At 37.0% G+C, this 16,742-nt stretch overlaps 1 protein-coding gene across 1 annotated transcript; it reads left to right on the top strand.

Annotated features, from left to right (window-relative positions):
- Positions 1-4,150: 4,150 nt before the first annotated feature.
- Positions 4,151-12,002, top strand: LOC117339249 (cell wall protein RBR3-like; the record flags this gene model as incomplete). The annotated part of the gene is given in 2 exon segments (XM_033900728.1): positions 4,151-4,833; positions 5,465-12,002. Coding segments are annotated over 2 exon segments (844 nt in total), but the record flags the coding sequence as incomplete, so codon positions are not given.
- Positions 12,003-16,742: the final 4,740 nt, after the last annotated feature.

Genomic DNA, 16,742 nt, shown 5'->3' with positions numbered 1-16,742 from the left:
GAGTGGCACCGGGGAAGGGGGGGCCCGGACATGATTTGCTATAAAATCCTACTCCTCCTTTACCCTTAGGTGGAGTACAACTAAATTTGGTGTGAAACATCATTGGGGGAGGGCGGTCATATTTTATATAAATGAAGTTGGTGTGACCCCTGGGGCCTGAGGGGCGGGGCCCCAAAAGGGGAACTTTGACGAAATTTTGCTATAAAATCCTATTCCTCCTTAATCCTTTAGTGGATTTCAACCAGATATGTTGTGAAACATCATTTGGGGAGGGCGGTCATATTTTATATAAATGAGGCTGGTGTGACCACTAGGGCCTGAGGGGCGGGGCCCCAAATGGGGAACTTTGATGAAATTTTGCTATAAAATCCTACTCCTCCTTAACCCTTTAGTGGATTTCAACCAGATATGTTGTGAAACATCATTTGGGGAGGGCGGTCATATTTTATATAAATGAGGCTAGTGTGACCCCTGGGGCCTGAGGGGTGGGGCCCCAAATGGGGAACTTTGATGAAATTTTGCTATAAAATCCTACTCCTCCTTAACCCTTTAGTAGATTTCAACCAGATATGTTGTGAAACATCATTGGGGGAGGGTGGTCATATTTTATATAAATGAGGCTGGTGTGAGCCCTGGGGCCAGAGTGACGGGCCCAAAAAAGGGAACTTTGATGAAATTTTGCTATAAAATCCTACTCGTCCTTAACCCTTTGGTGGATTTCAACCAGATATTGTGTGAAACATCATTGGTGGAGGGTGGTCATATTTTATATAAATGAGGCTGGTGTGGCCCCTGGGGCCAGAGGGGCGGGGCCCCAAAAGGGGAACTTTGATGAAATTTTGCTGTAAAATCCTACTCCTCCTAACACCCATAGTGAATTATTACCAAATTTGGTGTGAAACATCATTGGAGGAGGACAATCATATTTTATATAAATGAGGCTGGTTTGACCCCTAGGGCCAGAGGGGCGGGGCCCCAAAAGGGGAACTTTGGTGAATTTTTGCTATAAATCCTACTTCTCTCTAACCGTTAGGTGGATTAATACGAAATATGGTGTGAAACATCCTTTGGGAAGGATGGTCATATTTTATATAAACGAGGCTAGTGTGACCCCTGGGGCCTGAGGGGCAGGGCCCCAAAAGGGGAACTTTGGTGAATATTTGCTGTTAAATCCTAATCCTCCCTAACCTTTTGGTGGATTACAACCAAATTTGATGTGAAACATAAGGTGATGGCAATCATATTTTTTAATGAGACAGGTTTGACCCCTGGGGAAAAAAAGATGGGGCAAAAGGAGCGCTTAGGTTAAACATTTCTTAAAAATGCAATTCCTCCTTAATGCCTGAATTGATTACAACCATATTTAGTATGAAACATCATTGGGGAAAGGCAATCCTAATTGATATAAATGAGTCTTGTCTGACCCATTGGGACAGAGGGGCATGCCCCAAAAATGGGAACTTGGCTAAAATTTTGCTTTATGATGCTGCTCTTCCTGGACAAGCTAAATGGATAAAAACCAAATTTGATCTAAAACATAACTGGCTGCGATAAATAATTTATGGTAATAATGCTGGATTGGGGTGTGTGTCCCTGCTGTGAGTGTAAGTGTTTGTCAGATGACCGTTAAGGCCCATGGGCCTCTTGTTTACAAAAATTACCATAATAATTTTGTGACAATTTGACAAAAACCCTGTGCAGAAATAAGTGATCAACTAATTATCTATCAGCCTTTATGTAGTATATTACACATTCTATCATGTTTGCTATGTAACGCCAGTTTTGATTGGTTTAAAACCATGTATTATTTTCCAATAACCCACGCTCGTGCCAATAATACACGGTAGTGAGTCACGGCTGTTACAATTTTATATATCTAATATTCACACATTTTATAAAAGGTTACTATAGCCGAGTGGGCTAATGGGTTAGTCTTTCAATAAATTTTTATCACGATGAGAGTTCGAATCCTACGGAGGCCCCCCCCCCCCCCTTTTATTTAAAAAAAAATTTTTTTTATCCTTTTTTTTCAAAATCAATGTCATATGATAGATGCTCTTGATTGTAGTACGGTATTGCCTGTATATTTCATCAACAAATAATGCAATACTCCAGAAATAAATTACAAGGTTTTCTCGGGGTTTCTTTGCTTTTTAGCTCACCTGGACCGAAGGTCCGGTGAGCTTATGTCATGGCGCAGCGTCCGTCCGTCGTCCGTCGTCCGTCGTCCGTCCGTCGTCTGTCAACATTTGCTTCAAATTGCTACTAGTCAAAAAGTTCTAATTGGATTTTGACCAAATTTGGCCAGAAACATCCTTGGCAGAAGGGGAACAGATTTTGCATAAATGGTGACTCTGACCCCCAAGGGGCCAAAGGGGCGGGGCCCAATAGGGGAAATAGAGGTAATTCCTTTAAATCGCTACTTGTCATAAAGTTATGAATGGATTTGAACCCAATTTGGTCAGAAACATCCTTGGGGGAAGGGGAACAGATTTTGCATAAATGGTGACTCTGACCCCTGAGGGGCCGAAGGGGCGGGGCCCAATAGGGGAAATAGAGGTAATTCCTTTAAATCGCTACTAGTCATAAAGTTATGAATGGATTTGAACCCAATTTGGTCAGAAACATCCTTGGGGGAAGGGGAACAGATTTTGCATAAATGGTAGCTCTGACCCCGGAGGGGCCAAAGGGGCGGGGCCCAATAGGGGAAATAGAGGTAATTCCTTTAAATCGCTACTTGTTATTAAGTTATGAATGGATTTGAACCCAATTTGGTCAGAAACATCCTTGGGGGAAGGGGAACAGATTTTGCATAAATGGTAGCTCTGACCCCGGAGGGGCCAAAGGGGCGGGGCCCAATAGGGGAAATAGAGGTAATTCCTTTAAATCGCTACTTGTTATTAAGTTATGAATGGATTTGAACCCAATTTGGTCAGAAACATCCTTGGGGGAAGGGGAGCAGATTTTACATAAATGGTGACTCTGACCCCAAAGGGGCCAAAGGGGCGGGGCCCAATAGGGGAAATAGAGGTAATTCCTTTAAATCGCTACTAGTCATAAAGTGATGAATGCATGTTCTAAAAACAATTCTTGAGGTCTTTCAGACCTTAGAGAGTCTGGACTTCATTAATCTTTAAAGCAGTTCGGATTCCCACACTATAACCATATATAGCATTGTTTGAGATTTACAAATAAAACAAATTGAATATGAACAATATTTTGACATTTGGTCTAATCCAACCAGGTGAGCGATACAGGCCCCATGGGCCTCTTGTTTTCTATTAGAAAGAGGTCGATCTCAGAACTAAACAGTACATGGTAGAATAGAAATAATCAACTTTGACTCGTGTATTGTTGCAGGATATACAACTCGGACCCTGATATTTTGCAATTTTAATTAATAACTCAGGCCTGCGGCCTTCGTTATTACTTTAATTGCAAAATATCCTCGTCCTCGTTGTATATCCTGCAACAATACACGAATCATCGTTAATTATTTCTTAAATAAGTATGTAAATTCTTCACAAATTCATGCATGCAAATTTGATCCTAATAAGTTAAGCATTTGTGAGTTAAATTTACTAAAAAAAGTGTATTTTTGATTAAAATGCAACTGAAAAGTATTCATTTTTAGCTCGCCTCTGAAAGAGTAGGGGAGCTTATGTTGTCACTTTGGCATCGGCGTTGGTTACGAAATGTGAAGTTTTTGAAGCAAGTGTTGAAAGGCATCAGTAAAATCCTTTTTAATTGTACCAGAGCTTTGATTTCAGGATTGCTGTCAGGATAAACGATTATATCCTGGTGTCAAATATGTTTCATAAAAATGCTTACTGTGATGTTTGTGATGTGTGTTTGTAGCTACCCATTTAGAGAGTCAGAATCTTTCACACGACATGCGACATGACACAAGGGGTCACCCACAATCAAACAGCTCAAAGGTCATTCCCCCTGGTGATATCTCTGGAAATCTCCGCCAGACTTCTCCAGGTTCTTCTGAGGAAACATATTTGAAACAGGTCACCACTGAAGTTACTACAATGCCCACTAAAAGTACTGGGACCCCAACTTCAGACTCTGGAATCGGATCCACGGCCAGCACACCTATGCAATCCTTGGATCCTTATCCTGGGATGTCATACCAATTTCCAGAATCTTTATCTTCACCTAAAGAAGAAATTTCAGAAGAACCGCTGACCAACTCTTGTCTTGAAACAACATTCATCAATCAGCTTACCTCTCCACCTGTTACACAAATCTCCCGTAAAACTGTCACTCAAGAAATACCAGCAACAGTCAAACTATCTAGTAACACAGCGTCCAAGTCTAATAACAGTCAAAGTGCAGGTATGTCTGAAGCAGGCGATACCCTGAATTCCATAGGAAGTATGCAGAACCAGTCAGATTTGGATTTAGATCATGGAAGTTTGCCCTCAGGGGATGGTCCTCTGCAGACTGTCACTGATTCAAAATCTGAAAAGGACGAGACTGAATCATTAAATAAGGATCAGTCCGAGTCTGTTAGGGGAGCTAACTCTGTCCTATCAGCAGGAGAAACAATATCAGAGAAAACAAATGAGGAATCGTTTGTGATGGATTCTCGACATAACACTGGTACTGTTTCATTATCAAGTTCTACAAGTCCTATCGAAGAAAAAGAAGAACAGTTGATTTCTGACCAAAAAGAACCCATTCCACAGAAATTTTCAGAATCTGGCAAAAGTGAAGTTTGTCATGTGAGTGATGAAGGGCAGTCTTCTAAGGACTCATTGATTGAAACTGGTGATAACAAGCCAGAAGAAGGTTCAAATCAACAACAGGAAGAGAAGTTTGGTGGTAAGTGAAATTTGATGTTTTGGTGAACACATGTAATGTGAATTGTGTATTAAACCTTCTTGCTTATTTTACCTCATTAAATCATGGTAAACATGGTACCTTAATTCACACCTTGCTGTGATTACTTGTGATCACTTTTATTGGCCTGTCTCTATACAGTTATAACTTATAAGATTTGTAAGATGGAGAATACACAAACATTCATCTTTGTAGTCGGGATTTGTTTATGGTTTTCACCTTCCATGTCTGCCCACAATCGACTTCAATTGGTCGGCCTATAATATTCACAATATCCCAGCATGCTTTTTTTACTTATGTTAATTTTTTCTTCGAAACATGTGTCCCATATGTGGAACTTTATTATTTAACGGAATAATGATAATTAACACGACAAACAAATAGACAGAGCGGCAGATTTACCCTGGCATCAGGAACGACAGATACAAATGTAATAAATAGAACATTCCTTGTTTCTTGATGAATAACAATTTCATCATGTGGGGTGAAAACTTGATACTAATGAGTACTTCATTGTATACTCCACACATAGTATTACTATTATGTTTGCAGCGATTGACATCCATTTGTATCTGTTTTACTATCAATAAAATCATTTGTATTTTAATTCCAGCATTGTCAGCCCCATTGGCGAACAATTTAACAAATGGCAAATTGAGGACAAGACGAGCTTCCATGAGTGATGTTGCTCGACCTACCCTGAACTTTCTAGGAAACTGGATATTGAAGCCAGCTCTACATGTAATCGGAGGAGCGGATCAGCTCTACATTTAACCATGTTCAACCAAACAGAAACTCTAACAGGAAGTGTACTGTATAGTATAAAGGATATGTCTGTAAGATATCTACCCAACAGCTGGACTCTAAATGTGTCTACCATGGACCACCCATGGAAGTTATTTGAACAGAACTATATAATGTCTTTTATGAGCTGTACTTTCTCCAGCAGCCACCATGCATAGAATTACTTCATTTCCTGAGTCCTCCTGTTGGATATCTTATTGGATACTAGAAGTACAAGTTACCTATTGGGACCAAGGTGTGTTAATATTTTTTTTAGTTATTTTTCTTTTTCATTTGATGTATGTAATTGTGCTAATTATGTTCTCCAGTAGGACCTGAAAATGTGACCTTTATAGAGGGGTGCATGATGTTGACAGGTGTATGTATAGATTGGTCTCGATGTATGAACAAATATGAGCTTGAGTAACATATTGCCCTTTAAAGGTTTATTTCTTTACATCGTACAAAGTTAATTTTTTATTTTTATATGAAAAGAAAAATTGTGACAAACTGGCAAAACTAAAATTCATCCTTTCTATAACAAGAATCATACATTAAAATAAAGAATCCGAATAACATTATAATTTGTCAAATTCACAAAAGACTCCTATAGCTTAGAGTATACTATTTCTAGTCTATATTAACATTATACATTGTATTATGCTGTAATTTTTACACATAAAATGTAATTCAAATTGCTCATGAGTTATTGAGAACATTAGAGAACATTTGTAACTGGTTTGACTGAATATTCTGTTGTCAGGATGATAAAATGTAGGGTATATAAATATATATTTGTGCCATATAAGAAAGTCAACTTCAATTGATTTTCACCATATTTGGTGAACAGATATTCAGTTTGTCACTGAGAAACTATAAATTAATACCAGGATTAAAGCATTTTTATTATTGTGGAAATCCTACACATCAGACCAATTTCTGTTGGAGATTTTTTTTTTCAATTGTGTAACAACATATGCAAATGTATACATGTAGAAGTACAGGTCCTCTCACGGGCTAGGTGAAACTGTGATATAAGGTGTTTCTCTTCAGCCTCATTTTGAAAAAAAAATATAAAAATCAGGGTAGGTTGTGTAAAGTGTATATAATTTGTGAAATACTCTCTTCATATTTCATGGTGACCTTGATTTATGATAAAGATTAATGACAGAAATAAAATTTGCTTTTTAAAGCCTACACATGTCCTGCAAAGTTACCGCACATATTTGCTTACCCACATTATATACATGTATGTGGAAAAGAAATGTGATGAGTTAAAAAAAACAATGGGATTTGTTTAAGACCAAGAAAGATACCTGATCTAGTCTTAATCTGTATATACAAATACTCCACCTTATGATAAGCAATTTTACAGAAATTGAAATTTAGGTGAATGTTCAACTACAGCAGATATTGACATGTATTTGCTAGGTGTTGAATTGTTAATTTTGAATTTATACAAATATAAAATTAATATATTTTGTACCAAGAGGATATATATAGTTAAAATAATCTATGTTCAGACTTAGAAGGTTTTCACAGTTTTAAGTGGTAATTTTTGTTGTTGCCATGGAAACCTTTTCTAGATGAAATATTTCAGACTTAATTCTCCACGAGACAATTTCATGAACATATTGTATTAAACTTGAAGGATGTTTTCACAAATGAAAAAAATTAATAATGTAAACATCTGTAATAACTGGTATGCTGTAATCCTAGATTCATCTGTTAAATGTTAAGTGCCTTCTGAGAGAATCTACAGCTGTCTACACCATTCTAACACGTGTACATATACTGTGTTGTAAGTACTACATCTGAGACTGTGTATTTTAAAAGACAGGATCTTATGTAATAATATGATAGAATGTATTTCTTAAATTGTTGTCAATGCTCTAGATGTTTCTTACTACATGTATGTAGAAATGAGATTACTTTAACAACAGCAGTTTAGAAATGCAATTTGAGCTGTCTAAAAGATGTGTAGATAAGACATGTTTATAAGGATTTATTTATAGTACAAAAGCATGCTACCAGATGTATTGTAATAATGTTTCTAATTAAGTCATTAAAAATAATATAGAGCATAAAATGCCTTAAAATGTCCACAGCATGCTTATTTACTCGGAAAATTAGTTCTTATAAACTCATCTCTTCATCATTTATATACCTGTGCCATAAAACAGCAATCACTTCCATTTTGTATATATACATTTATATAAACAATTATAAACTGATTCACTCCCTTTAGTAAAAACTATCAAAATGACGTCATCTTTTCTTAACATTTAGGACATTGTGCATACTCAGTGATAATTGTATTAGTGGAAGTACTTCTAAGGTTGTTTACATGTCACCTATAAATATTCTTTAGGTTGAACTTCCATGTTGTATTAAAATAATTGTCATATTAGATGTATCTTTCATTCACTAGTTAGTTTGTATAAACATATATTAATTTGAACCTTTTTTGATATTCATGTCATCTTGAACTATTAATCCCCTGTTGCAGCAAAACTGTGTCAAATAATCAGTGGGAACCTAAAAAAATGATTATTTTTATCAAATTATTGTATGGATTTTCGGCAGTTATTGCCCATCACCAGATATATACCCACGGTTGATCGCAATACACTACACTGACTACCCGGTGATAAGTGTAGCAATCAACTGTGGGTATCCAATAATCAATATTGCCCTGTCAGGGACAATATAAAATGACTTGAGTTGCCAACATGAACATTGGATATCACATGTGTTTACATTAACTCCTTATTATAATAATAATGACAACAAAATCAACAAAGTAAGGTTGTTTTTTTTTCATTATTATTATTATTGATTTATTTTTTTAACGGTACAAAATATTTTAATCAAGAAGTAAGGAGTCATTGGTTTATTATTAGGTTTTAGGTATCAGTTCATCAGCCACCGTACAAGATCTAGATCGAGAAAACCTCTTTATTATATATACCTTAGGTATCAGTTCATCAGCCATCGTACAAGATCTAGATCGAGAAAACCTCTTTATTATATATACCTTAGGTATCAGTTCATCAGCCATCGTACAAGATCTAGATCGAGAAAACCTCTTTATTATATATACCTTAGATATCAGTTCATCAGCCATAGTACAAAATATAGATAGAGAAAATCTTGTTATTATACCGGCGGACCGTGTTTGATACACGGTGTTGTGTTTGAATTGACAGAGAGTTGTGAAAAGGATTGTTTGTTAATTGGCAAGGTGTATCATCTCATGAACAGCCAATGTCAGTATGAGGCAGCTTCCTCTTGTAGTAGCTTGTGTCTACCTTGCTGAACAAAATCTGATGGGATAGGGTAAAGTGTCTGGCCCAGAGCACAACCACAGCAGCACACAAATATGGTCAAGTTTGTCCATGATCTCCACTTCCTGTGGAAACACAAACTGCCCTTCCTTGTGTAGGAAACAAATGGCCACCTCAGCTCTTCACTTGATGCTCCAACAGTCTGATGCTGACTGAGTTTTGTCAAAGCCCTGAAGTTTAGATAAAAGGTTCTAGGGAATATGTACCTTGTTGGTAAATAAGAGGAAGTAAACATAAGGCATCATATCAAGGTTTTATTGTAGAGATAATTTTATAAAGAATTTTTAGGGGTTTGGTATTTTTTGATTTTTTGATGATTTTTTTTTGTCAAGAGTAAATTAGGACAAATTATATCGGAGCTTTTAGTTGTCGCTATTTGATCTATATTTGCTGTAATATGCCACATTTATTTATGCCGTAGTGAAATGTTCAATGTATTATGTTCTATTTCTTAATGGTTTTGTATGCAGTTAATCAATATGTACTTTTATATATGAAAAAAAAATATATTGAATTTCTATTAAGATTTTCAAATTAAACTTATTGTCAAAACCAATTAGACAGTAACTCATTAGATAGATCAATATTGTTCAAAGTTAAATTTCAGCATCAGGAATGACTGGTATGTGACCTGTGTTTATATTTCATTAGATGTAGTTTGTTATATAAAACAGCAATATGTGATCTTGAGAGAATCAATATAATCATGTTATGTTCTGATTTCTATAGAAATAGTCTTTTTCTGTAATTTACTCTTTACATTGAAGTTCAACATGTGTCTTTATATATTGTATGTGCAATCATCAAAGCTTCCTGTTTTGTGATGTTGTTTTTTTTTGAGATTTTTTTGAGTTTTTTTTTTAATCAGAATTCACATACTTTTGAGTTTGAAAATGAAAAATAATGTCAATCAATTGTTTTCTTGGTCTATTGTGCATGATCTTTTTTATAGCCTCGAATTTATTACATGTACATGGGACAAAAAATACTTACTTTTTCTTACATGTCTGGATTTCAGAAAAATTTTCGTTTAACAGAATAAAAAAAAATTCCCCAAAAAAACCTTAAATTTCAGAAAATTTTCCTGTCAGCTGGTAAAGAAAATACAACAGTTTTTAGGCTGCCAGAGCAAAATTTAAAGTAATGATTTGAAATCTTCATGTAAGCATATTGTAAACTGATAATATTTTTTCATTGTTATTACAATTAAATTTGTGTTCAAATAATAATTGCAACTATTATAACATGACATTGTCCTTGAAATGTTGTCATATTGTCACCAAGATGTTTATGTTTAGTAGTTTAAGTGTATGTTATGTGACAGTCTATAATATTTATTGCAAAATAACCTACTTAAGAATATATGTTTGATGATGTTTGAACTTATAGGGACTTGACACAAATGTATGTGGACAAAAGATTGGGATTTTGTGTATACATGTACAATGTTGTTTAGATTTTCCACCTATTTTCCTTTTTAATCACCATTATGAGATGGTGGGCTATTCAAATCAACCTACGTCTGTGGTCCAAGGTACTTTGGCCATTCATCGTCCATTTATCAGTTGATAATTTTTAATGTCGGTATTTCTGTTAAAGTACTCGAGGGATATTTCTCAACTCTAACATGTATGTTTCCCTTGGTCCCTAGTTGTGCCCATTTAATTTTGAATCTGAATTGGAAAACAAAATGGCCACCAGCTGCAGGCTTCAAAAATCTTAAGATTTTGACAGTTTTCTTAGACTTCATATTTAGATTCCCCATATCCTGCTATCAAATGAGTTAGAGGGGAAGGAAGGGAAAAGTAGAGAAAAGATCAGTGTTACCTAGGACTGATCAAGATTATTTAATAGTGGGCACCAGGATTCCTCTGGGATCTCGTTTTTTTTATTTATTTACTATTTTCATTATAACGACTGCTTCAGAGCACAGGGGCCCACATGTTTCTAAACAAATACACTATAATGATCATTTGTGTCAAGTCCCTGTGATTCAGCAGGACAGTTTGTGACTCTTGGTTGTAATCAAGCCTTTATTTTCCTATTTTCAAGAATAAGGTAAATTAATATGGATTGAAATCCAAGAAGGCAACCATTCCTACCATTTTGAAAAACACCTTTTAAAACTTGTCAACTTCTGGTGACATTTGAGCAGAAAATTGATGGGAATGTTAAGGAAAGAATTCAGGCAAAGTGTTGTTTTTTGGCCTTCCACCAATGGAGATATAGTAGTCCATGACAGGTCATTTTATCTTTATTTTGTAATATAATTGTTCAATGATAGTGAAATCAACTGTGATTATCCGATGGTAAAATTGGTGTTTGAATATCTTACTGGAAGAAAACCAGTATTTGCACTCTAAAATGGTACAGTATTACATTGTATGTGTACAAATAACATGTAACATCCTCAATAGACTCTTTATTGTACTTCAAATAATGAAAGTAAAATTTTCTGGTTCAGTAAAGGGCAGACGCTTCTAAAATCTATGGTTTTACCTTTAGCATTCGTAACAGATCATTGTTGTGCCTTTCAGTGTGTCCATGCTATGTATGTGATGACACACACCTGTACCTGTGTATGTGATGACACTCACCTGTACCTGTGTATGTGATGACACACACCTGTACCTGTGTGTTTGTTGACACTCACCTGTACCTGTGTATGTGTTGACACTCACCTGTACCTGTGTATGTGTTGACACTCACCTGTACCTGTGTATGTGTTGACACTCACCTGTACCTGTGTATGTGATGACACTCACCTGTACCTGTGTGTGTGTGTGTGTGTTGACCCACACCTGTACCTGTGTATGTGATGACACTCACCTGTATATGTGTATGTGATGACACTCACCTATACCTGTGTATGTGTTGACACTCACCTGTACCTGTGTATGTGTTGACATTCACCTGTACTTGTGTTTGTGTTGACATTCACCTGTATATGTGTTGACACTCACCTGTACCTGTATACGTTTTTTTATTGCTTTTATAAATAAAACGCCATGATAATCTAAATCATAGTTTTTAATTTTTAATTGTTTGTTTGTTGTAAACGAAATTGAGTAACAATAAGATAATGTTCTGTTTTACCATTCCCTGGGATCAGCCTGTGTGTCTGTCTGTTTGTCCGGGATGTTCTCGAACGCCAACTTTTTAGCTCACCATCATCAGATATTGGGCTATTCAAATCGCCCTGCGTCCGTGGTCCGTCGTCCGTCCGTCCCTCCATCCCTCCGTCCGTCCCTCCGTCCGTCCCTCCGTCCGTCCCTCCGTCCGTAAACAATTCTTGTTATCACTATTTCTCAGAAAGTACTGAAGGGATCTTTGTCAAATTTCATATGTAGGTTCCCCTTAGTGCCTAGTTATGCATATTGCGTTTTGAGACCAATCGGAAAAACAACATGGCCGACAGGCAGCCATCTTGGATTTTGACAATTGAAGTTTGTTATCGCTATTTCTGAGAAAGTACTTAAGGGATCTTTGTCAAATTTCATATGTAGGTTCCCCTTAGTGCCTAGTTATGCATATTGCGTTTTGAGACCAATCGGATAACAACATGGCCGACAGGCAGCCATCTTGGATTTTGACAATTGAAGTTTGTTTTCTCTATTTCTCAGAAAGTACTGAAGGGATCTTTCTCAAATTTCATATTAAGGTTCCCCTTGGTGCCTTGTTATGCATATTGCGTTTTGATACCAATCGGAAAACAACATGGCCGACAGGCAGCCATCTTGGATTTTGACAATTGAAGATTGTTATCGCTATATCTCAGAAGATACTGAAGGGATCTTTCTGAAATTTCATATGTAGGTTTCCCTTGGTGCCTAGTTATGCATATTGCGTTTTGATACCAATCGGAAAACAACATGGCCGACAGGCAGCCATCTTGGATTTTGACAATTGAAGTTTGTTATCACTATTTCTGAGAAAGTACTGAATGGATCTTTCTGAAATTTCATATGTAGGTTTCCCTTGGTGCCTAGTTATGCATATTGCGTTTTGATACCAATCGGAAAACAACATGGCCGACAGACAGCCATCTTGGATTTTGTCAATTGAAGTTTGTTATCGCTATTTCTGAAAAAGTACTGAAGGGATCTTTCTCAAATTTCACATGTAGGTTCCCCTTGGTGCCTAGTTATGCATATTGCATTTTGAGACCAATCGGAAAACAACATGGCCGACAGGCAGCCATCTTGGATTTTGACAATTGAAGTTTGTTATCTCTATTTCTCAAAGTACTGAAGGGATCTTTCTCAAATTTCATAAGTAGGTTCCCCTTGGTCCCTTGTATTGCATTTTTGGACCAGTCTGTCCTGAAAACAACCTGGCAAACAAACAGCCATTATCGTTAAATCTCAAATTTCTTATATAGCTAGGATTCCCTTGTTTGAAAAGTACTGGAGGGATGCCTCAATTTGCACAGATTAGTAAAATGAAGGGAAAAGTAGAGAGAAGATCAATCTGACATAGAACCTATAAAGATCATTCAATGGTGGGCGCCAAGATCCCTCTGGGATCTCTTGTTTTTTTAACAATAGGTAGGCGTTGTTTTCAGGAAACAATGGGAAGGTAATCCGTCTGTCTTGTCTATGTACACATAGTTACAATTTTGAACCACCTACCTGTACTCCGCCCATGATAATTCATTCGATTCCAACAAAACTTTGCACACTTGCTATTCATCACATACCCTTGTGTTTCCCTGAATGCCATTAAGTTTACGCAATTTTACTGGAGTTACGGCCCTTGATGTCTCTAAGGGGAAGCAGTCCTTGTGGTAATTGTTAATTATATTGTACATTAGAGTTAATCATGAGATTCCAGATCCGTTGCTATAGAAATATAATGCAGGATTCTGATCAGCCAAAATTGAGATATTGTCGGATTAAGCTGAAATTGGTATACTGGTATAAGGGTTTTGAGGGATAGCCAGCACAATGGTGTTATTTTCAAAAGCATATCATTTGGTTGCCATGGTCGCAAATGATATGTAGCGGGTTGTACAAATTAGACGAGTTCATAAAGACGACACAATATTCCAATATCACGACTTCCGTAACAGACATTGTCAAAAAGATACAACAAAGCATTTCGAGAGAAGCAGGTTGATGAAGGCCATGCTTTATAGTCGACAACATAATTCCCTTAACAACAGGTATGATGACTAGGTCAAGGTCAAACTTAGGGCCAAACGATCGGAAAGAAATTAAGGACGAAGTCATCACAACCCAATTGGAGCAAGTTGGTTGGACATGCAAGCTACAAAAAACTTTTCCAATATAGGAATGACCAAGACATGGAATGTGATACATGCCAAGATCACTTCTGTGCCCAATACCCGGCAAGGATGATAATGTAAACAGCGTGGATTTGAGCACTCTGTCAAAAAATTGTACAGAGAAACATCCTAACCGAACTCCAGGTAGACCAAAGTTGCGCCAAGGCTATACAGAATTATGAAGCAAGGTTAAAATATGGAGGAAAATAGGTCATGGACATTGTTAGAGAATAAAAAGCTCAAACAGAAGTAACCTCATTATCCGAGAAATCCCAGATAAACCTAAATCGAACAAGTAAACGGCTTCATACACCGAAAATGTTCTAACAGTAATGGAGGACAGACAAGAAGAGAACCAAATATACTGATGTTCGAAATCAAGGGACAAAATTAAACAAACACTGAAGGATAAGAAAGATGAAGATGAAAATATATTCCAAAAACATTGACCAAACCAAACAGAAAGGACAGACAACCAAACAGAAAGGACAGACGGAATCAAAACAAAGAAAGAAATAAACGGGAAGAACAGTCAAGGATCGCGGAAATATACGTATCGAGTGAGATAAGAGGCCTTCCGATGGGCAGTAAAGTAGACTAATTCGAAAGTAGATTGCATTTGAAGTTATTCTGACGAGCTATAACCTGGGATTAACGGGGATTACATCACAGATATCATTGTCATCATGGAATATACTCGTAAAACTCCAAGCTTCTCTTATGAATTGAGGGATTAACGAGAACTCAAAAAAGCCACACAGGGAAGCTGTACATAAAGCCCGAACATCAAAACACTAATTATTTACTGAAGCTGGTACTATTTACTATAATGTGGATCCGTCAATAAAGGATACAGTCAATTATCACAGGTGATTTTTATTTGCGGAAAAAAGATCTTGGTTTGTGACGAAAATTGCACTGAGTTTCATTTTATATGGTGACAATGATCTTCACCAGACCTCACCAGAGTTAAGGTAACGGGCCAAGTATTTCATGTCTAATAGTAACAATGATCTTCACCAGATCTCACCAGAGTTAAGGTAACGGGCCAAATATTTCATATCTAACAGTAACAAATGGAGGGATTAGACAACTTCACTTCTAATATTCGATTGAAAGTGACAACGACCTTGTTTTGATCGAAGATTTCGCGGTCATAGAACTCCCTCTTAAATGAAACGCAACATCTTAAATACATCAATAAATCAATGTTAAGTTCTTAAGCGTCAAACGGCGCAAAAACTGGATTACTGTATAGAATTCAACGGGATCACGTGGCAAAGGAAAGGGATTGATGTCTTGGTTTGGTTTGATTTATTTTGTTTAACGTCCTATTAACAGCTAAGGTCATTTAGGACGGCCTCCCGTGCGTGCGACATGCATGCGTGTGGTGAGTGCGTATGTGTGTTTTGGGAGGCTGCGGTATGTTCGTGTTAAGTCTCTTTGTGATAGGCCGGAACTTTTGCCGATTTATAGTGCTACCTCACTGAAGCATACTGCCGAAGACACCCAGCAGCACACCCCACCCGGTCACATTATACTGACAACGGGCGAACCAGTCGTCCCACTCCAAATATGCTGAGCGCTAAGCAGGAGCAGCAACTACCATTTTAAAGACTCTGGTATGTCTCGGCCAGGGGACAGAACCCAAAGCCTTCCTCACAGGGGCGAACGCTCAACTAAAGGCCAAAAGTGAGGCATTGTCAAGGGAGACGTTAGGAAGAAGAAAGTTGTTAAGAAAGAAGAGAAAAGATAAGATCCCAAATTTAGTCGCCTCTTACGATCATGCAATGGGGGCAGCAGGTACAATTCTTACGCCCTACCTGCAGGGCAGGGATTGATGTCACATAGATGCGGATGTAAACCACAAAACTCACGTAGAGTTAACGTTATGACTGTCAATAAAGCAGTATAGTAGGAGTAATAATTAAGGAGACCTTTCGTGTATCTGAATGAATCTGTGTTCAAAATGTTATTCAGAACACTACTAAGACCCTATCTGTGAGTCAAAAATAAACTGTTATCAAACCCATTTTAATAAAAAAAAATTGAAATAATAAATGATATTAGAGTAAAAGCAAACTTTTCCCAACTGGACAATATAAACAGACCAGGGGACATTATCATGAAATATATAAGAAGCGATGTCGTCTTGATGGGTGGAATATTGTGTTTTCAAGCTATTAAGTTGTTTCATTATTGAATAGCTGACCACAATATGTTGTCAATGCTGAAACTGTTATTCATTTTAAAATAATGTGAGATGAACACAGAGGCTGCTAGCCCGCGTTCAATCATTTATGTTAATGAATCATCTCTTCATGAAATATTGTTTTCCTTTTCACTGTGGAACATAAGTGTTCCATACTCATTGGTATGTCTTGCGGTTCCGTTGGGGGAAAAGGGAAGGTATTTAAAAACAGACCACGAAAAAACATCACGACACGAGACACATGGCCACAGACCCCTTATAT

Source organism: Pecten maximus, chromosome 12 (genome assembly GCF_902652985.1).
Source record: "Pecten maximus chromosome 12, xPecMax1.1, whole genome shotgun sequence".
Classification (NCBI taxonomy): Eukaryota; Metazoa; Mollusca; class Bivalvia; order Pectinida; family Pectinidae; genus Pecten; species Pecten maximus.
Note: the sequence above shows the minus strand (reverse complement) of the source record. Positions and strands in the feature narration are given on the sequence as shown.